This window comes from Geospiza fortis, unplaced genomic scaffold (assembly GCF_000277835.1).
Source record: "Geospiza fortis unplaced genomic scaffold, GeoFor_1.0 scaffold173, whole genome shotgun sequence".
NCBI classification, from domain to species: Eukaryota; Metazoa; Chordata; class Aves; order Passeriformes; family Thraupidae; genus Geospiza; species Geospiza fortis.
In genome coordinates this window covers 4,989,488-5,011,970 of record NW_005054334.1, presented here as the reverse complement: position 1 = coordinate 5,011,970, position 22,483 = coordinate 4,989,488, and the positions used below count along the sequence as shown (strand labels likewise).

At 46.8% G+C, this 22,483-nt stretch overlaps 1 protein-coding gene across 1 annotated transcript; it reads right to left on the bottom strand.

Annotated features, from left to right (window-relative positions):
* Nucleotides 1-79: 79 nt before the first annotated feature.
* SREBF2 (sterol regulatory element binding transcription factor 2) lies at nucleotides 80-18,597 on the bottom strand. Its single transcript, XM_005421877.3, has 18 exons — nucleotides 18,213-18,597; nucleotides 17,114-17,295; nucleotides 15,841-15,981; nucleotides 13,844-14,065; nucleotides 12,628-12,742; nucleotides 12,252-12,433; nucleotides 11,274-11,466; nucleotides 10,142-10,323; nucleotides 8,830-9,103; nucleotides 7,956-8,125; nucleotides 7,590-7,758; nucleotides 6,900-7,020; nucleotides 5,301-5,410; nucleotides 4,002-4,134; nucleotides 3,325-3,493; nucleotides 2,020-2,205; nucleotides 1,020-1,131; nucleotides 80-408 (listed from the first exon to the last, which is right to left on the bottom strand). Exons 1-18 carry the CDS (start codon nucleotides 18,595-18,597, stop codon nucleotides 188-190), a joined length of 3,267 nt encoding a protein of 1,088 aa, XP_005421934.2. The 3' UTR covers nucleotides 80-187.
* Nucleotides 18,598-22,483: the final 3,886 nt, after the last annotated feature.

Sequence of the window (22,483 nt, the reverse complement as noted above, 5' to 3'; positions counted from 1 at the left end):
AAGCTAGTAAAGCTAAACCTGGGGCAAGTTTAGAAAAAAATCAAACCCAAAACCCTCCCTCCCTCTCCCACCCCATCCTGATCCCACCAGCACAGCCCTAACCTAGCACTTTTTCTAAAGTCCAGAAGGGAAGTCCAGGCCAATGCTCAACCAGGCTGTCTTTGCACAAAGGGAACTCCTGCCGGCATTAGGAGGCAGCGATGGCTGTGCCCCCACTGAGCTTGACGATCATCTGCTGGCAGTCGTTGCAGGAGCGCTTGTCCCCCACCTTCTCCAGGGTGCGGGCAGCCTCGGCCAGCAGCACCGCGCGCTGGCCCGGCGACGACAGGAAGGACAGGGGGAGATGGCGGCAGGCCAGCAGGATGGCTGTGGCTCGCTCCCTTTGGCCCGGCAACGTGTCCAGTTCACCTATGGGCAAACAGTGAAGACAGAAAACTCATAGCTACCATCTGCATGAGAAAACCCCACCACGGAGGCTCTCAACTGCTTCACTGGCTGGCATCCTCTGGCTGAGCCCAGAGCAGGGGGCATCCTGAGGGCTTTTAGGCTAGCAGAGGAGAACACTGAGCTAGAGTCAGGTAGAACTGTCAGTCCTTGTCTTCTACAGAGGCAGTTCCTTTCAGCTCACTTCCTAGGGCTCAACCCAACATTGGCATGCATGCTTCCCATTCCCTGATATCCTTCATCATTTGGCTCTTCCCTTTAAAATTCCCAGCTTCTGCCTTTGCACTGACTGCTCCAAACCCCAGACTGCCAAGTTCTGTGCACTTGTAGCTTCATGAAGGCAAATGTTTTCCAGTCTGTTCGCCAACACCTCCAGCCCAGGGCTCACAGCTCATGTTAGCTGGTCTGTAGAGAACATGGCAGAAGCACTGCCTTGAGCCACAGGCTGATGGCAGCTCATTATCCTGACACAGCAGAAGACATTGCAGGTTGTATCTATGCCCCCACACCTTGCCCAAGCACTGTCCCCCCCAGTCCCACAGGCAGTGGGTCGCTGCCTGGGCCCCAGGGCTGACCTTGTTTGCTGCTCTGGGGCGTGCGCCGCCTCAGGCTGTGCTCCAGCAGCTGGTGGGTGCGGGTCGGGCTGGCACCTGCCATCAGGCGCACTGTGGCCTCGTGGAGGAAGACCTGGAAGGGAAGGCAGGATGGAAGATGAGAGGTGGGCTGGCACAGGGACGATGCTGTGGCTGAACTGTCATCCCTCAGCCACGACATTTCAAGAGCAGAGCACTGACATCTTGACAAAAACAGAGACCCATTTCCACGCTCCTCCCTCATCTTTCCACCTGTGTCTGGGGAATTTGCAGGTCAGGGCAACCATGAGGAAGGGGAAAAAAACCTGACACCTCACTGTGAGTGGCCTGGAAAGGGGAAGGATTCAGAGCAGGGAACAGGGTAGAAAAATCTGAGAGCAAAATTTGGCACTGTGGTCCAGGCAGGATTCTCAACCTATGCTGCTAGTGCAGCGCTTTGGTACCAGCACCAAACTTTGAAATCTAGAGTTTGGACAACACCAGGACAACTCTCATGTCCAAGTATTAGACTCTACTTCCTCTATTGAGGCTTAAAACTAGATGAACTGAAGAGAAGCAGGGAAATGCCAAGAAAAGCATCTGGGGCTCTACAGATGCAAAAGGCATTTGACCCTCCAGCAACTCAGCAGAGCCAACACAGCTGAGGAAGCTTCCTTCCACACTCCCCAGAGGCACAGACCCAGTGTGAAGCCACCTTAATAGACAGGATGCCATGGTTTTGGCAATACACATGTGCTGACGGTTTTCCATGCAGAAACTAAAGTGGGTACTTCCCCACATGCACTGAACTCCCACAGGAGCCTCCCTCATCCACCACCAACAGGAAGTACAGAGGCCGGTAGTGGAAGAGCATCCCACCCCAAGTATCCAAACCACGCAAACTCAGATACACCCTATCTTTCCAAGGGCACCAGCTTCCCACCACCCCAGGAAGGGCTACAGACAAGCTGGAGGTGGAGCAGGCAGGGAGGTGAGCCATCACCTTGCGGTAGGCGGGTCTGAAGCTGTGGGCCAGCTTGCGCAGGCTGCCCAGGTCGCGTTGGAAGCCCGTCAGCTCGGCGGCCGAGGCGTGGTAGGTCTCACCCAGCGCCTGGCTGGCGTTGGCCTGCTTCTGCCACAGGCTGGTGCTGAAGGAGAGCAGCAAGTCACAGGCCAGCAGCTGGATCATCTGCAAGAGCCAAGATGCCCGGGCACAGGCTTTTAGTAACACATACCATTGGGTGAGTAACAAACTACATGGCTGCTGACACAGCCCATGGGAAGGAACCACAGCACCTCCTGTGGGGCTCCTCTGCCCTCCCCACTGTGTCACCCTAACACAAGGCACCAAAGGGAGCAGGTCTTTGCATTTTGCTCAAGTGGCATCTCTCGACCAAGACAAGGAAACATGCCAAGGGCACATTGCATCAGTGTTACGTGCCCTTGCCTGCACCTTTCACTGGGATCAATGCTAACAAGCACAAACTGATCCCATGGAAACACAGCCTCCTGCAGAGGTTTTCCTGCCCAAAAAGTGACACTAAATAGTGGAAAAACAGCAAAGACAGCCGTGCCACCTGCAGAGAAAAAAGAAGCAGTCACGGCACAGCTGACAGCGGCTGCCAAACCCCTTTTCCCCATCTGCTGCTGCCCCCTAGCACCACTCCCAGCTCTGGGAGGGCTCTCTGCCTGTGCTGCTGAACGGAGAGTGCCTCTGTACTGCACTGCAGAAACATTGCACAGTCACTGCCACAACATGCAATGCAACTACAATGCACTACAGCTGCCACCCAGCAACGACGAAAGGGACCAGAACCATGTCCCATATGCCATGGAGGGAAGCTCCAGTTTTATGTAATCCTGGAAAGAAGAGAAACAAGCCCCACACAAACTCGGGAGTAGCACAGCATAGTCACACTTCTGTGTCAGAGGATTCAAACATTCATGAGTGTGGCCTGAAACAAGCAGACTTGACTTAGTGATGTCCTGTTTTACAGGTATCACCAACTTGACCTGGAGGAGAGAGATGGATACTTTCCATCTATGCACGGCCAAATTCAAACAGGTCAAAGCACCAGAAAGGGGTGACAGCTACTGGCACAAGAGGAGTGAGAGAGGACACCATGCCCAGGGAGACAACACTGTACTTGTGGCTCTGCTCCCCCATACAGCAGAAACAGAACAATGGAAATGCCCTTTTCAAGGATAGGGAAGAAGCCAGCTACAACAGAGAAGTAACACACCTGCAGCAAGACCAACCTTACAACCAAGACACATTATGTGTTATCTCAGGGCTTACAATGCTTACATTGTTGAGGACAGTGCTGGACGTGCCACCGCTCATGTTGAGGCTGTTCCACAAGTGACTGCTGGCCCTCTCACAGTGACCCAGGGAGCTCTGCTGTCCATCTGCCTTTCCAGACAGAGAGGCCTGCATAGCTTTACACATGTAGAAGGTAGCTTTCACCAGGGCATCCCTGAAAGAGAAAGCAGGTTGCTTTCAAGCAATACCATGTCATGCTGCTACAGCATCAGCTTTCACTCTCCCACCTTCAAGAGATATCATCACTCCTTAGACAGAAAAAAGATGGCAATTGTTCCTCACCTACACAGACAGAACAGAGAAATGAGAGAAAGCTGGCAAAGATTCTTTAGTGCAAAAGAACAGAGATGGTGACACCATCCTTTCCATCATCACGTGAGTTTTGGTTGATTTTAGAAGGTGGGAGACTGTGCAATTAGAACAAAGCCAAAAGACATCCCTAAAGAAGCAGTTATGACTGTGACTTCCAGTCCACAGCTTTACTATCAGACTGCAAGCCTTGACCTACACGCGAACTACTGAGCCCACTGGCACTTGTAGAGCACAAGAGACACGCAGCTCCAGAGCACAGGTAGGTGTGACTCTACAGAATAGCACTGGGGGAAGGAGTCACCCCTGTTTAGAAGGAGCAGCAGTTTGAAAAGCGTACAAGGCCTACGCACTCTGACATCTCCAGGGACTTTGGCATGCGCTCCACTTCTGCGAAATGTGCCCTCACAGCTGCATCGTCCCCTCTGAGCCAAGCGATTGCCATGGCCACGGCTGCTGACCACCAGCGGCACACCACGTCGGGACCTGCAAAACAGAACCAGCGCCTGCAGCCTGGGAGAGCACACCTGCCTCCCTCACACCTGGAGAAGCGGACAGGTAACACAGGCCCTTGGCAGCGCCTTCCTCTGGGATTGATGCTAATGAGCCTAAACTGATCCCATGCGAACTCAGCCACACATGGGAATGCTGAAATGTGCTGCAAGAACACAAAGGAACTTGGCAGCATGCAAACACCCTAACATCTGACTGCAAGCAGAGTTTTGGATGGCATGTCTGTATCTTGTCAACAAGAATGTATCCCACCATCTTGTCTAGAAATTTGTTGACTTCCTTCCTGACAATGATCTCCACTCACCACCCCAAAATAACTCCACTCATGATTGGCACTGATCACCATAAAAGACAGTACATTGGGTTCCCTATAGAATTGCCTTTATTATTTAACATCCCCTCAAAAACTTCCCAAACTTTCCTACTATGTTTGCTCTATACATTTTAGGTACAGCAGTTGATTTGTGTCTAAAGCTGCACCAGCATCCCACTGAGCTGCCAGGTGCCGTCTGTACCAACACCAAGCTAAACAAATACTGCAGCAGCCTATTACCAACCCAGCCCAGATGAGCACATGGCTCAGAGGGATTCTGCAGCCCTTGCTGTCCCACTAAATATACACCAAGGGACCAAAACAAGCCCTCCCAATACATGCCCAGAGCTTGCTTACAGCAGAGGCTGCAGGTCTCTGGAGATTGAGGAATATATCTGACAGCCACCGTGAAAGCGGGGGTAACCCAGTTCAATAGGTAATTAAATGGAAAAAAACCCTTCCTGTACTTCAGCTGCAATGCTGCTATGTTTGTTTATATGCTCCACCCTTCCTCTCACTTTGCATTGCTAGGAGCAAGCTCTCAGGCGAGGGCACAGGGTTCAGATTGGAAATAAAATATTGCCCAACAACACAAATAGCAGCAGTCCCTGGCTGGGCACTCAGCATTATAACATAGAGCCAAATTTATAAGCCTTCTTAATCACTTTCTTCCAGTCTGAGCTGTGGTACCACACTGGCATGCAATCAGGCCTCACTCCAAGGACTGCATTTCTCCTTGACTAGAGTTTGAGAGGTGGTAGGGAGAGGAAGTTTCTATTGGCAGTAAATTCGGCATCTGAAAGAGCTTCAGTTCTGCCAGACTTACCCAGGGCAGACTTGAGTACGGAATTGCTGGCAAAGGGTGGGGCTCCACTTCCCATCGAGTCCAAGAAGGAGTTGAGCAATTTCAGGTACTCCATGGCACCCGAGAATTCACTGAAACAAGGAACAAGGCAGATCTTTGCTATGCTGTCAAACAGAAAATACCAAGGCACTTCTCGTTCACAAGTCAAGTTTAAACAGTGCTGAACCTTTAAGCCCACAGAAAGTTCAAGCTCTACAAGTAAAACACTGGCGGACTGAAGAGACCACACCCTGATTAGAAGTGCAGAACAGTGCTCTGAGAGGAACAGCTTCACATCTCCCCTTTCATGACCACCAGCACAGAACTAGATTTAACCTCAAGGCTCACCTCAAACACAGACATATATTACAAGTTGATTATAGGCTCCTTTTCAGTCACTGCCTCCAAAAGAGGCTGAACTACACGTCCCTGATTATTTGCATATATGCAAATATGTAAGAATGGAAGTGATAGCATGTTCTCAGCACTGGTCAGAGAAAACAGCATATGCAGTAATGACCTAATTTAACTGGGACATGCTACAGATGAAGATCTTGAGCTCCCACCCCTAGAGTGGGACAACAAAGCTTGCTCTTGTACTAGACCTAGTCCTTCCCATGAGGAGACAGGACTCCTAAAGTATAGTGACAATCCACCTCCCTTATACAAATCCTTTTATCTTCTCTTAACAGCAGCATCTGATCATGAGCAATTAAATCAAACTGTTGCTCCTTCTCTGCCAGGAAACAGAGACTGGGAAAAAACCTAAAGCTACAGAGTATTTTTCCTACACAGGTAGGGAAACTGGATTATCTTCCCATCTGACGCTTTTACCCACACTTTCTGGGGACAGGATCCTTACAGAGCTTCCCATATATGTATGTAACATTTGCCTGGCACCAGCATATCTGGAGATCAGCAAGAAACAGTGCTGAATCACTAGCAAAGGCTGGGTTCCTGCTTCCTGTGGAGTCCAGGAGAAAGTTGGACATGGTTCAGTAAAAAAAGCTGCTGTTTCCCACCTATTTTCTCCTTTCATTTGGTCAAAGAGCTTAGAAACAATAACGATTATGTTCAACATCATCTTTCCTCCTCTTGCCACATGTCTGTCTGGTTCTTTACTGCAGGTAAATGTCACACTCAGAACACTCATGCACAAAGTAGCAAGCTGGTGGGTTCACTCTCTGACCTGCCAGACCTTCATGCTCTAAAAGCCCTGGACATAGGTCCTGGGCTATAGAAGAGGTAGGTGCATGCTAATTTTTGTTCTCCTGAACATTAAACTTTGTCTCAGCAGAGAAAGTGCCATCCATTTAGTTGAGCAATCAACCAGTATAACCCCAGCTAACACCAGAAATCCCCTTCACTCCCTGGTTCACCTTTGACTTGAGAGGTTTTAATGCCAAGAGGCAGAGCTTGCTCTGCTAATAAACAGTGGTGGTCAGACTAGCATTGTCATTCCAAGCCTGGAACAAGGACTAACCAAGCAGTTTGCCCCACAGCACTTGGTCAGTGGTTATGAGCTCTGCCTCAGAGCCTGCTGCTGTGGCCAGCAGTGCCCAGTGGGCCACACATACTCACCATGACTCCTCCTCCTCTTGTCCTGCTACCTCTTTCCTAGTCTGAGGCTTCACAAGTGAATCCACTGCTCGCTCTAGCAGGTTCTCACAGAATGCCTGATGGACCTGTGCAATGGGATCCGCTAGAGAAAAAGGATAAACCAAACCATTTAACTTGCATATTGCCCCAGACACGTTCCAATACGCTCAGAAAGAAGAATCAAAATGTAGGAAAGAGCACGATGAAGAATAGTAGAAGGAAATCCTCAAGAAACTAATTGAATTATTTAGAGACTAAGTTTTAGGGTTTTTTTATCCTTTCAATCCCCTTGTAAAGCTGCAGCTTTTGACCAAAGATCCCTCTTGCACTTCAGCCTCTCAGCAGAACAGTGACGACACTGCTCTGCAGAGGATAAACCTTGGTCACCCCAAAGTCACTCCCCAGACATTCAGGGTCAACCTTTGGGTTCTGTTCCAGCAGATAAAGACACAGCAGTATGACACAGCACAGGATACAAAGGGTGGCAAGCCAGACGCTGCAGGCTGAGGAGACGTTTCAGCTTCTCATGCCCTCTCACCCATCAGAACCACAAGCAGGGTGGGGATAAAAGAACACTCTCAAACATGACACCCACTTTTGTCCCAAACAAGAGTGGAGAGACTGCCTCAAAGCACTGGGATGCCCCATACTTGGGAAATGAGTGTCTCTCACCAGGATTCCTTTGCGTGCAGTACAGGCTCTCCTTCGCAGCAGACTTCACCATCCAGCTTCGCTCCACAAAAAACTTCTGTCCCAGGGGGTGGCAGAGCCAACGCAACGAGTCAGGAATGGCACTTCGCTCCGAGCTGCACAGGCTCTGAGCCTGGCTGAGAAAGTAGCTCTGGTGAAAGGAGAGGGCAAGATGGAGAACAGTGAGGAAAGAGCAGCACTGCCAAGGACAAAGATCATATCATAATTGCAGGTCATATTATAATTGTAGTGCTAGTAGATACCCTCTCCAAGATACAGCAGTGCCAGCTTCCAGGCTTTCCTAGATCTCTACTTGAGGGTGTGATAAGGGAAGATAACACAACTCACCGCCAGGAAACCAAGCTTGCCTCCACAGCGGGTTTTCAAGCCAACTGCAGCCGTCAGGTGGATTTCTGCCATTGTGCTGGGTGGGATTTTTTCTTCTGCACACTCAGCCAGATTCACAGCACACAATGCCATGTGCAAGCCCGAGTAAGCTGAGCTGGAGGGAAGTTTACCTGTACCAGAAGGAGAAGGAAAAATGTTAATTTTTAATCAGTAGTACCAGCTACTAAATACTACCACAATTTGCAGGGCTACTATCCTAAAGAAACAACATGAATCTCTTGATATGAGAAGCTTACACTGCTATTGCTTCAGCTGTTCTTACAGAGCTCTTTTATTGCATGAACCAACAACTAAACCAAACAATAAGCCTCAACCAATAGCTGTTGCTACCAGCACTAGAAGTAAAAAGTGCACAAACAAGACCGATCGACCAGTAAATGATGATGATGATGCAAAGAAAAGACCCTCAATGCTTCCTGACATAAAATCAAAAGTCAAAGCAAAAAGCACAAGATCAGAAACCAATATTGAGTCCTTTTCCCTAAAAGACCTTCATGGCCTACAAAAAAAATCACACTTAACAATCTATAAATCCATAATTAATTAGTTAATCCGACTTTGAGATGCTGCAGACAAAACTACAATTCTAAACAGCACTGAAACGAAACATTTGAAATCCCTGTCACATAATCCTGTCATCGACCAATGAACCTGTTGTGTTTTATTAAGTGGCTCCTAAAATTTGTCAGGCTAATTTCTAACAGCAGCCCTCCCAGAGAAGAGAGGCTGTAGTGCTCTCCCTGAATGCTCCAGGATCAGCTGAGTCTCCTCACTAAGGAAAAACAGACAGCAGATCTGCCACCTCTGCTCCCACCTGTTATGTGGAGCTGATGGAGCTTGTGATATGCCAGGGCAGCATCCCGAGCACTGGTCTTGGCCTCATCCTCGAACCCTGCAGTGGCCTCCCTCGCCCGCCACTGATGAGAAGTCCTCTTCAGCAACCACCGCACCAGGGCCAGCTTCTGCAGACTGTAGCGGATCACATTCCAGGACAGGCTGCAGGCCAAGTCCAGGCGGGAAGCTGGCAGTGCTCGCCCGAGTACTGACAGGCAAGTCTGCAGGTTTGACGCAGCTGCAGCAAAATCACCCTGCAAATAACACAATGAAAGGTTCAGCAACAAAAATCCCTATCAGAGACACTTTGGGACCTCCTTGGCACTGGGAGCAAGGCAAACTCATGTGCATGTCGGGACAAGATCTTTAGCAGAAGGACATCAACATAGAAACTGAAAACATAACAGCAGATTACACCAGCTTGAAATATGGCCCTAAATAAACTTTCTACACATGGTTCTGATTCTGTACTCCCTGTGAGACACATCAGCACTAGATGAAAAGAGCTTCCTGCCTTGTCAAACACCATGGAAATTTCAGGGTGCCTCAACAATATGTTGTATATAATGTTATGATTTTGGAATGTTGGAGGACACAAGACAGATGATGGACTTTGGACCTGGTTAACATAAGAGATTTGATAACAGGATGCCTTGGCAAAAGCGAACAGAACTTTGAAAATTAGACCTAGATTGCAAGAAGATTAAATCAAACGGGTTTACCGGAGAAAGAAAATCCCATTAAACTCTGCAAGCAAGAGATGTTGTTATATGCATAAGTTTGTGTAGGTGATTTTAACCTAATCGTTGTAGTACACATTACTAGTCTCCCTGAAATAGTATATAAGCATTTGTATTCCACAACAAAATCAGATTCTGATCACCGAGTCAGTCTATCTGCCTCTTTCCATCGCCAATATTATAATATAATGTTTCCTCAACAATAAAGAGGACTTCCAAGAGGCTAGAGGACAGCAGACAGACAGAGCAGAGGCCAGATTCTGGACAAAACCCAAGATGTTGCTGCCAAAAACTAATACAAGATGCAGTAGCTAGCAACAAGGACAGAAATTAGGATACTCTTCCTCTGCTTCCATGCCTCACTAACTTAGGCTGAGTAGGACAGTAGTCTGCTCAGAACAACCTGGCAACAACTTGTCTGAAATCACACAGGATGATCCACTCAATGAATACAGTATCTTGCATGTGCCAAGCCACTGCCTCATTGGGAAACATTTACCCACAATCCCATCTAAAAGATGCATTTGATGCAAAACAACGAGTCAGCTTTACCCGTGCCAAATCCAGGTCCGCTTGCTTGCGGTGCCTCCAGAAGGTGACCGAGGACCTTGAGTGCAGCCGGGTCACTGGCTCTCCGTGCACAAGGAGCTTTATAAACACACTCAGTACAATCACTCCATTCACGAGCCACAGGATTAGCGTGGGCATCACCCAACCGAACCAACCAGCTGCATCTACAAAGGATATCCCAAAAAGGAAAGTTAAAATCTAACCTGGACACCAAAAGCCTGGCAATACAATGAGGGCAGACTCCAAAGGGTGTCCTGCTACGCTTGCCACACGTTTAATTAGCTTTTGCAAAGAGTGCAGTTCAATCAGGAAACACCTATGCCAACACCTCTTAACCCAAACTCCAACCCTCAACATTCCCAACGAAATGATTTTTACAACATTGATGTATTTTAAAAAATTATCAGCACTTAGTTTTCCAAGAGCTGTCTTCTGATTTTTCTGTAAGACACACTCACAGGTACCCAATACTCCAGTATAATTTTCCAATCTTTGTTAAATTTACAAAGCAACGCTGAGGAACCATATTTAGCATCAGAAAAACAACTGCATGCCTACAGCATCCCCCCACCCTCTCCTAAGCTGAACTTTTAACTATGAATTTTAGGGAATGAGTGTATCAACAAGCCCAGTTGCAAGACTCCATAGCAACAGTATAGTAATACTTTATGTTTAAGTGACAAAAATCAGTCAGTTACTTTAAAATCAAATACAAAGTGAACATGCCTCAAAGACTGGGGAAGACAGGAAGACACCCCTTACCCTGAACTACTTTTCAAGGGTCTATGCCAAAAACCCAAGCTGCTGGACTACAAATAGGTGCCACCTCAACCTCATCACACTGAGCCATGGCTGGTTTTATGCAAGAAGAACATTGGATGTGAATTGGAGCCATATCCAAGCTGGCTCTCCTTCCACGCCCTGCCCTGCAGTCACTGCCCCTCCCCACCCACTAAACAAAGGTCGTACAACTCCCTGAGCACACAAACCCATCCCGCTGAACCACAGCCACCCTTCACTTTGTGACCATCAGCCTTCACAGCTGCAGGTGGCTTTTAGGGAGACTGTAAGGCTGGACTGTATCCCCATGGCCCAAACCATGCCAGCCCTTTACCTGACTTGATGGCCAGCACGTTCCTGCCAGAGCCATGGCGCACCAGGCTGTCGGACTCGGGGCTTCCTCGCACATCCAGGAGGGATGTCAGTGGATTGAAGGAAAGGCAAAGGAATGTGAGAGCACACAGGAGCATACGAGAGCGATCCACCATACCAAGTGCCACAGGAGGAGAGTCAGGCTCATCTTTAACCTTCACGGGAATAGGAATGGAGAGAAAAACAAGAGAAAACCCAATGTTTACCATTCTGGAGCACAAAAAATGTTTATGCCAAGGAAGGGATAGGGAATAAGGAGAAATAGAATATATATAAATTTGCTTTTGAGCTCCAGATGAGCAAGAACTCCAGTAAAGCTTTTCTTAGCTTAGTAAGATAAGGCAGAAATATCTGACTGCCCTCAACTTCCTTCTGTGTCCAGCCATGTCAAGTATTAACTCTAACTGTATCCCTGGGTTAGGCTAGGATTAACCTTTGCTACCCTTACTCTTTTGAGGATTTCCCACAAAACCCACTTCTGTGATCTCCACAAAACAAACCCATAAGCCCAAGGCAGCTAACAGCTTTTTGTTACTCTGATTACTTATGGTCTTATAAACCGCAACTGATGTCACCATCCATTTCCAAGTTCTCCTGCTTTACTCACTGGACATACATATCCTGGAAAGCCATGGGCCCCCTGGGTAATGAATGTGCACTCTAAGTCCACAGAGACTGTACAGGGGCTTAAGGATAAGCACAGTTCTTCCAGCAACTAAGGCAGGGCTCAGGTAATACAGCTCAGGAAATAGTCTCAGTAATTTAAAGAAAGATAAAACACAAACAGGCACCCTCCTCACCTTTACAAAGGATCTCTAAGCCCTGCAAATCCGCTTGCCAGATGTCTACCGGTTCCACACTTGAGAATAAGAATTTAAATTCTGGCTCTTAAATATCCTGAAGAAGATCGCTTGAATTTGACAGTTAAAGTCACAACTACCTTTGCATCATCAAGGAGAGGGCTTCCTGGCTCTGAATCAATGGAATAGGGAGAGAAGCCAGCCGGAGATCCTGAATCAGACGCTGGAGGAGACATCAGCAGCACATTCTGGTTGAAGTCATCAATCTTCAGGTCTACATCGTTGTCAACCAGACTGCTCAGGTCAATGCCCTTCAACAGCTCTGAAAAAAATCAGAGTGCATTATGGACACGTTTCTCCATCCTGACTCCTGTCAGTAGCTCTCAGATTGGCTCAGTCATCTGGAGTAACACTGGCCACTATCAATACAACCTCTGTGAAGGATAAGAAACTGCAAGTTACATCCTACATCCATGCTGACTGCCTCCCATCTGCTACAGAGCCTCCACAACTTACTGTTTTTTTGGTTAGCCAGCTTCAGAACCATGTTCTCCTGCCTCAGCTTATGGTTAGCTTGCTGCAGGTATTTAATGTAGTCAATGGCTTTTCTCAGGACGCCAGACTTGTGCATCTGTAAGGAATTAAATGTACAAAAAGCTGTTTATATTAAGAGCATCAAAGGATCACTCCTGCCTGTAAGAATACCACAACCCTTTGTATTATGTGATGAAAAAAGGGTATAAAGGACTTTCAGCAGTTGCAAAGGAGCCATTAGCAGAGCATGCTCTGTGGGCAGGGTATCAAAGATAGACAAGGATGAGGTCTCTCTAAGATCTTTTAAAACAGTACAAGAGAAACAGATTAACATCCAAATTACAATGGACTTCACACCTAAGGTTTCAGCCAGAAACAGTCCTTTGAAAGTATCACAGTTTGTAAATGAAGTGGATCAGTTCTGGGACAGAACAAGCTGCCTGATCACCCATAAATTCTGAGATAAGTAGGTCCCTCCTTGTCTTACTTGCTTGGCTATCTCCATGCAAATCCTTGCTTCCAGCAGCAGTGGGCAAGTTTATCTTCTAAACATAAGCCAAAAGTACTGCGAAGCCACTGCACACTACCCATGTTTGTAAAAGCTTCCACTTCCAGCAATAGGAGATGACTTCACTAGTGCACTGATTGGTGCAGTAGTCACAGAAGGTATCAAGAATACTACAGCTTGCCTCACCAGCATGAGGTAAAGCAAGTAAGAACAAACCCTAAGTATGTGGTGCAAGAAAGCTTCCAATATTGGAGCAAGCAGGAGTTTTTACAGCTCAATGTCTAAAGGAAATAAATTGGAAAGCTCTGTAAACCTCATCCTTACTGCAGTCACATGGAAAAGGAAACTTATTTGAAACAAATCTGGTTTAGTAGAATTATCAAAACATCCACTTGGATATTCTACATAGAGAGCCTATTTTAAGTTAGACCTAATTAATGTAAGAACAAATTCATAAGGTATAGCTTATTTTCAAGAAACAGTACCACTAGCATAGTAAAATTAGTATTTTACAGATGACCCTTCCTGAATACAATATGGAACACAAGTGATTCTCACCAGCCTTACCCCAATACACGTGTGCATGCTCCTAACAGCTGCATCTACCCAAATGCTTCATTTGGTAGAGCAAATGAGCACCTGCAGACAAGTATTTGTGACACCACATTTGCACTTATCTCCCATCTTTACCTTGGCATCTGTCCCCATGACCAGGTCCTTCAGCTCAATGATTTTGTCATTTATGGATGACCGGTAGCGCTTTTCAATGATGTTGTGAGTTGTTCTCCTCTCTCCTTCTTTGGGTGGTTCAGGTTGCTTGACACCCCCAGGAACTTGTTTAATAGGCACCTTTTCTTGTCCCACCATCACTGGCATTGTGGTCAAAATGGTCCCATTGCTTCCAACAAGGGTCTACAAAGACCAGGCATAACAAGTGTCAAAAGCAATCAGCCAATTTAGGTAAGGTTTATGATGGCAAAGGAGGAGTAAACAGGAATCAGGAAAAGTTGGTACAGCTCAGAAAATGTGTGAGATGCCAAAACCCTTCCATCTTTCTTGGCTGGCACAAGCATTGGCACAGCAACACAGGAAAAATCTGTCACTCTGGCTCCCACACTGGTCACTGTGGAATAGGAACATCTCTTGTTCTCCAAGCACATCAACACTTCTGCCAGTACTATGCTCTGTTCATCCACTTAAATAGAGAAAGGGACTAAAGCTCCTCCTTGTTCCCACAATCTTTACACTCCCAAGTGTCAAAATCCACCTTTTCTTTGGACAAATAGTCATGAAAACAGCAACAGCCTACACTACTTCCAATGACACAAGTAACAACAATGCTGGAAAGGATCCAACTATGAAAAAACAACCTTTGGCTTGAGGAACACAGTTCAAATTGATTTGAATTTCATTAGATATGACAAAACCAACCCATAAGCGATAAAAATGCCTTAATATGAGGAACTAAGACTAATGAGTGATATACAGCAGAATGGAAAGCTCAAACTTAGGCATCTAGATGTAGGACAGACCATCTAAGCAAACTAAGGCAGTATGCACTCAGAAATAAAAAATTATGAATCCCACCAGAACAGCTGCACAGAGGGGCTCCTAGGACAGGTGTAATGAAAGTTCAGACTGCTTAATCCAGCAAAGTGAGATTTAGAAAGGTGCATGTGCTCTCTGAAGTACACCAAGGATCAGGGAAGCAAGTAGCTATGGAGAGTAAGAGTTATTTCTGTCTAAAGACAAACATAGTAACTAGCCTAGAGTAGCTATCCATGAGAATAAACTAGTAATGAGCAATTTCAGAAACAATTTTGACTGAAATAGTCTTCTAATTGGGATACCAAAAATTAATTCAGTTTCACTTCAAGCTGGAACTTGACAAATAAGCGAATTTAGGTCCTATACCTATCCTTGGCTAATATCTACCTAATTTCAGTGTGCTCAAACATGCCTCAGACAGACACAACCTCATAAGCCTCAAGTTGTGTAAAAACGTCATCTAAAAGCAAGTAGATTATTGAAGATTTTAGCCTGGCTGCTAATAAGCTTCTAAGAAGCCTACCATGGTATTGCAAAACAAGTAAAAATTTAGGTCCACACTGACAAGCTTATCTCCCCCAGTAAATATTTATACAAAGATATCTGTTCAGAACATACAAGACCATAATAAATGTTTCTTTGGGGGCATAAATTTCTAAGACTTGATTAGAAGTGGAGGCCAAGAAGCACAATTGCCACCTCCAATGAATATGACAAATCCTCCCTGCAAATGCCTCTGAAAAGTAGTTTAATTAGTTGTCACATGTAATGTACAACTATTAGACACTACTGAGGGGCAAAAGGAAGTTCCACAGGTACTCTGAGCAAGTTAGCTTTTGGCTTCAAGTTAAAAACTAGACTGAGTTTTCAGGTCGTATTCCTCGTAGTACCAGAAAAAGTTAAACAGAAATGTGCCCTTGATCTTTGCTTACTGGCCATGGGAAGGCAGCCAAACAATACAATCTGTGTGCTTACCCTTGACAGAAACAGGGTATTACTTGCCCTGGACGTGTTTACAACAGCCCTCAAACCCCCTTCTTGTCTGTGCCACTGCAGAACATGAAAGCACAAATCTCTTCCTTGTATTAGTAGGAAAGGACATCAGTGAGTAGAGGGATGGAAGGACAGCCATAGGGTACCTGCAGAGCTGTGGTCTGAATGGGAGCAGTGAGTGCTGTCAGTGCTGGGTTCTGTACTGCAGCCATAACAGGATTGCCATCTGTTTTCAGGGTTGTCAAGACCAGGGAATCCGTTTTTATGATCTGAGGTTGGACAAGAACCTAGGTTGAAAAGAGTTACAGGTGAAGAGGAGAGCAGGCTCATATTTCCCTACTGATCTCAGTAGCCAGAGGTAAGCACTGACAGAGCTGTAATAGCTTTACCACTCGGTGGTTGGCAAAAGAGCAAGGTGAGTATTTCTTTGACTTGTACCCTGCATCACCTGGATGCTTTCCAATGCAAACCCTGAGTAGGAGACAGGCTGAACAGCAGTGGATAGCGTGGGGCAGAGGAACCACCAGGACAGTGGTTTTCAAATCAGTCACCAGAAGTAAACAAGTATATAAAAACACAAAAGAGCTGATGGAAAAGCTGCTTTCCCCTCTCCAGTTACACCTATAATTAGCTCTCTACATTAACTGTCTGAGTATTCAGTCTAACACAGCTAGGACAGTCTGCTTTGGCAAACACCCATAGTAGCTTCTCCCTGCAATTTCACTGAAAGGATCTGTACCTTTAACATCAAGCAGATCAAAATCCACTCTAGGTTACTTTGCTCTTATTTCTTTCAAATACCTTGTTGACTCTCTGAGAACACCAGAGATGGCATAATACAACTAAACCATAGCAACTTTGTCATACTGAGTCTCATAGACAAACATTTTTCTTTCATACAAAAATGCACGAGAGTGAAAAAAAAATCACATGTAAAACAGTAAAACTATTTAAAAAAAACATGACAGAAGAATTAAAAGAACACATTCCACTATCAACCAGTCCTTATAAGATATGGTAGAGGTGATGGACGTGCAAAGAAGGCGACGAAAGTCAAAGAAAGCCTGTTCAAGTAGTTTCCAACTGGGTTTGGCAGTACCAAGTTAAAAAATAATTTTAGACTGCATTTAGTTACTGAAAACAGTTGCTGAGCATTGCCCAGAAGTCACATCACATCTCACAACAGGAACTCTCACATATGACCTGCATGAAGCAAAATGCTTCTGGGCCACAGGCTGGCTAGAACCTCTCAGGTTTCTAAATCTCTCAGGTTTAGCAACATTTGTGCAGAAGCAATCCCAGCCAGGATCACCAGCCCTACAGCTTCACTATTTCTCCCCAGGCAAGCCAGGGGACCAGACACACAAAAGCACTTTCTTGTTCTGCTGGATTCCCCCATCATGCTGCATTTCTACTTACTGGAACCTGCTGAGCCTGTGGTGCAGCAACAGTCTGGACCGTGGCAGGCGTTAAGGTCTGGATGGTGCCGTTGGCAGCCTGCGTCAGCACTCGCTGGGCCTGCACCGTCTGCACCTGCTGCTGGATCGTCACCGGCTGGACCTGCGAGGATGTCACCAAGCTCTGGACCTGAGGCTGGAGAACTGAAAAGCAGAAGAAATGTCAGAAATGGTCAAGAGACACACATCTCCCTCCTGGAGCCTGGAAAGGCTCCTAGCATCACTGCTCTTCTTCCCACTGCTTCTTAGTACACAGCATTTATCCAACACATCCCACATGCTGGGAAACTTCCAGCTGCTTTGGTGCCCTCGGCAAGAGGGCACTGCACCTCGAATAGCAGCTTTCCAGGAGGCACAGATGATCAGCTAAGAGAAAATAGAGCCAAAACCCTTTAGTCTGACAGCACAGGACTCTGTTTCAGTGGCATTATACAGGCCATCCAAACTGCACTTTCCCACTCCCCCTGGTCTTGGTGGATCATAGAACCTATCTGTCATGTAAAGAATCAAAACATACTGAAGAGGATCAAGTCATCCAGCATCCACAAAGGAAGATTGCTAAATACTCCTACAGGTGTCTCTGCTCAGTGCAAGCACTGAGCTCCATAGTTTAGTAGATAAAATGTGCCTTCATTCCAGACTGCTGTGTGGGACAGACTGGATCTGCCCAGTGTACCCATCAGTGGGAGGACAGGGTTGCCAACAATGATGTTTTAAGACATCTTTTCTCAAGCCTCCCAAGAGCCATGGGGCAGAAGGCCAGGCCAGAGGAGAAGAGCAAGACAACAATTATAGTAAGAGGTCGCACAAAAACACTTAAGATCTCATTCCTGACAATTCCTCATGCTCCCCAACTCCAAAGCCATGCAGGTAGGAGAAGGGACACCCCACAGGCAGCACCACAAGAAAAGGATCATCAGGCTTGTCATGGCTGAGGATGCACTTGGAGTTTGAACAGTGATGCCCTTTACTGCAAGTGCGCCAGGCACATCCACAGCCTGAGCATCCTGGAATCTCAGGTGCACCAGGCACACCCGTAGCCTGAGCACCTCAAGCACTACCTTGGAAGCTTGTGGCTGCATTCTGGTAGATGACTGGCTGCTGGATAATCCTGGTCTGGGGAGCAGAGCTGAAGGTTGGTGTGATCATGACGGCCTGCTGCTGGAGCTGAGGCTGCACCGAGGGCCGTGGCTGCAGGACAGGGGCCGAGCGAGGAGGGGCTGCAGGCGCCGTCGGCGCCGCCTTCACCGGCAGGCTCTGGAGCTGGGGGGATGCAGGGGGTGCAGGGAAGGTCTGCAGCTGCACCTGGCTGTAGGGACGCTGCAACTGCGGCTCCAGGGTCCCGCTGCTGCTGCCACTGCTGCTGCCACCCTGGAAGGTGCTGGACAAGGGATCCATAAACAGGTCTGTGAAGTCTCCTCCCTGGTTATTGACAAACTGCAGCATCTCTGTAAAACAGAAGAAAATTTGTTCAACACTATTTCGTCACCTGCATACTTTGACACCTGCCATTTACATCATGGAATTATGGTGTGTGGGCACAGAAGGGAGCTCTGGGTCCTTCAATACCTTCAGAGAACACCACACCAATGCAACACCTCCAGAGAGATCAGGACGTGGCCAGCAGTAAAGCACGGTTGCTGCTGTTCAGGGCAACAAGTAAGACCCTCCCTCAACACTTTCCAGACAACAAGATCCAAGCACAGACTAGAATTTAAAACCATCTCAAATATACATCCAAAATATTAGAGTCTTGTTCCATCACTCCTTCAGTCTAACCCTTGCAGAAGGAAAAAACCAAGCACCTCCACAATTCCAGCACTAATCATTCTCCCATCCAACTTTTGGGAGCTTTCAAGTCCCCTGTCTGTACTGCCCCACGGAGTATCTGGAAAAGGAAGAGACAGGATAAGAATTCATCTTATCTCTCTTTTACTTACAAGCATAACAAAAATTGGGGAAAAACCATGAAAGGAAACACCACTTTATAAAACTGTACCAGGATAAATCCATGCATGTGTTTAAAACATCAGAATAACTTTTTCTGTTGGTTTTATTGTTGCCTGCAATCACTCCACAACAGGTTTTCTCCAACCCACCTTCTCCAAGATTTTATGAACCCACATCCAGAAGCTCCTACTGCAACACTATAGGCCTTTCCCCTAGAGGTGAACATTTCACAACCAAGAGATCATTGCTCACAAGCAGAGCTGCTTCTTCCCTCCATCTAATCCAATTTAATACCTGAAGACATATGAATGCTTTCCCTGATCTGTGTGCAGGCAGTGGCATGAGGAATCCAACTTTCTTCCCCACCCCAGGACCTGTCCCTGCTGCACTGGCTCTTCCATGGTTTTCTGAAAGTCCTGTATCTTTTTTTCTGGAAACAGGAAAAGAGGGGACCCACAAACCTAAGAGAGATTATAACAAAATAATAAATATGAGTTTAGGAAGCAAAAAACAGTTTTCTTATTTATAGGAAAAAATACAGCAAAGGGCTTCTTACACCAGGACCTTTCTCATTCACAAACCCCAAATGATGTTGCTGCTGTGATTTATGAAGTAGGTTTGAAGCAGTAAACTTTTGACAAGAAGTTTCCATGGATTATATCCCAGCAATAAGAGGGCTATTAATTTGCTCAGCTCTCTGAAATGCCACCCACACATTATCCAATTAATTTGTCTGACACTCCTTTGTCTGAAACAGAGCAAAGGGATGAATCCTCCTCCAAGCCTCCTGCTCCCTCAACACACATTTCGACATATTTCTGTGATACTACCACTCTTCCCTTTGGATAGCAATCCTCCACACCCTGACACACATTTAAGCACTGGCCATGACCACTGCTCTCAAGAACTGGAGTCTGTTGGAGGGAAGAGCTTGGGAGATGTGCCCTCCTGACCTGTTCACAACCTGACACTAAGTGGGGATGCACAGCTCTCCCAGCATGAGGCAGCAGCCACCCTCAGGACCAGCTGGACCAAACCCTTGTCTCCACTCTTCACTACAGGAATGAAAGATTTATTTTTTTTAATGCATTGCTTTAACTGGCTTTCACAAAACTGTTTCAAGATCAACATCTGCCTGAATATTAAACAGCTCTTCACATTCCAACTGACTTCAGCTAAGCCCATCCCAAATAACCCTCACCATGATAAAACTGATAATCCAGACTACGTCCCAAACTCTGCATTTGATGGTATTGCTATTTCACTATCAGACAGCACAACTGCAAGTAGGGAATAAACATAAATCAGATGAGATTTGCTCTGGAAGAGTAAATTCCAGCATAAGAACAAAATTTCAAGCACTGTGTTTTAAAGAATGTTGTGTTCAATACAGCAGATTCAATAGATTATTTTAAAAACTACTCCTGCTCTCACAAGTTAAATCACATCCTTATGACACACTTAGCTTTGACTAAATGCAAGAAGTCTTAAGTTTAATTTTTAAGAATTAAAACTGCCAGGAAGTCTGGCAGTCTTAGTTAAAACCAACCTCTTTTAAAGGGCTCAAGAGCTTTCCTAATAACCACACACACAAAATTAAAAGCAAGAGAAACAGCCAAAATCTAAATCTCTGCTTTTTAAAACACCTTTGCCTAGCCAGAAATCAGAACATCTACACTGACTGTGAGAAACCTCAGGTGCTTCTGGAGCCATCAGGGATAAACCCAGTGTCACCAGAGCACTGGCACCCTCTGGGCCAGAGAGGTACCTCAGGCCCTAAAGCAGAGTGACCTTACTGCAGAACAAAATCCCAGCCCAACCCAAGGCTAAAAAATATCAACAAGGTATTACAAAACCAAAACTGAGCCCACCAAGGGCTTCTGCCACTTTCATGAGCCCAAGGCCTGAATACCTGGCAGAAAGGCAAGGGCTGGGCTTCAGCTACCTCTCCCAGGCAGTGGCTCAGCTCTCCAGCACAGAGGCTGCTCTTCCTCACACTCCCGGAGGTGCTGTGCTCTGACAAAAAGAAAGCAGCAGAGACCTCAGCCTCAATAGACAGAAACAACCTCTGTCCTGAACCCTGATGTGCTTCGACCTCCCAGAGACTCAGACCTTGAACTCCGATGCTGCCCAGCAGTGCCTGCCAGCAGGAGATGCCCGTGGCTGGTGGAACAGCTTGTGCTGGGGCAAGAGGCAGAGCCCTGGGGCTCAGCACCAGGGCCCCCCAGCCACTCTTGTGCCCTGTCTGGAAGTATGAACCCATATCCCAGAGCATATCCACCACAAAAAACCAAAATCCACGCAACAGGCAGTGAGGAGCCCCCTCAGTCTGAACAGGAGAGGAACACCCACAAGACGACTTAAAAACCAAATGAAAACCCATGAAAATTTCAAACCCTGAGATGAATCCATGCTGATGCACAAAAAAAGCCGGATTGTCACATATCCTTCCCTTGCCTTCCCCGGGAAAATCCACCCCTGGAGGTGGGGAGGAAAGTGAAGCCGTTTTCCTAAGTTACTCATGGCTCTGAATCACACCTCCCAGGGCACACCTCAGCTCAGAGCCATTGCTGGGTTCATCAATTCCTCTCAGTTTCCGTATGGAACCTGAGACCTCATTACGTGGTGCTCAAACAACAGCAAACACCTCCCCCAATGTGCACTATCAAACTTCATGAGCGATAACCAAGCCCATTGCACTCTCATAAGGTAGATTCTTCTTTTGTAACCTAAGAAAAAAAGGAGTATAAATTTCACTCCAAGCTATGTGGCAAAACAGTGTCAATTAGAAGCCTAAAAGTACTGGTAAAATTTCATCTCCCAGCTGCTAAACAAGGATATTTTGGACACTCCCAAAACTGAGCTCTGTTTGGGATTACAGCCCAGCAGAGCAGTGAGCTAAGGCAGGAGCTCATCTCCACCAGCCTACAGCACAGACCACACCGAGAAATGTCATTTTAAATGGGGTTTTCAGGAGCTGCTCGGTGTCACCAAAAATACACATAAAATAGGCGTCACACGCAGGCGCTTCATTTTGCTGCACTTCGGTGGAAAACAGGGGTTTTCTCACAGGTCTGTGCTGTGCCAGCGATGCAGTAAAGTTTTAGGATGACAGGGAAAATGGGAAATTTAAGCAGTTAGAGCTGTTTCGATGCAGGAGGGCTTGGAGGCTCGGCCTCCCACGGGCACTAGTGGAGGCACAGCCTCAGCCATCACTCAGTACCTACGTTCAAAGAGCCACGAGGAACCACGGGGGGGCCGTGGGCAGCGCCGCTCGCCCCGCGGGTCAGCGGCAGGAGCAGGGGGACACGGTCAGCGCTTTCCCCGACCCCTCCCCACGCCGGCCACCGCGGAAGGGCGGGCTCGGCAGCTCGGACCCCCA

Bases quoted from the DNA above. Each gene is read 5' to 3' on its own strand.
- SREBF2 (XM_005421877.3), bottom strand. From the start codon at position 18,597: ATGCTGCAGTTTGTCAATAACCAGGGAGGAGACTTCACAGACCTGTTT. The intron at 14,066-15,840 runs GTACCCTATGGC...TGGTCTTTGTAG, and splicing joins TTCAGACCACAGCTCTGCAG to ACCCTTGTTGGAAGCAATGG. The intron at 5,411-6,899 runs GTGAGTATGTGT...TCCTTGTTTCAG, and splicing joins CAAGAGGAGGAGGAGTCATG to TGAATTCTCGGGTGCCATGG.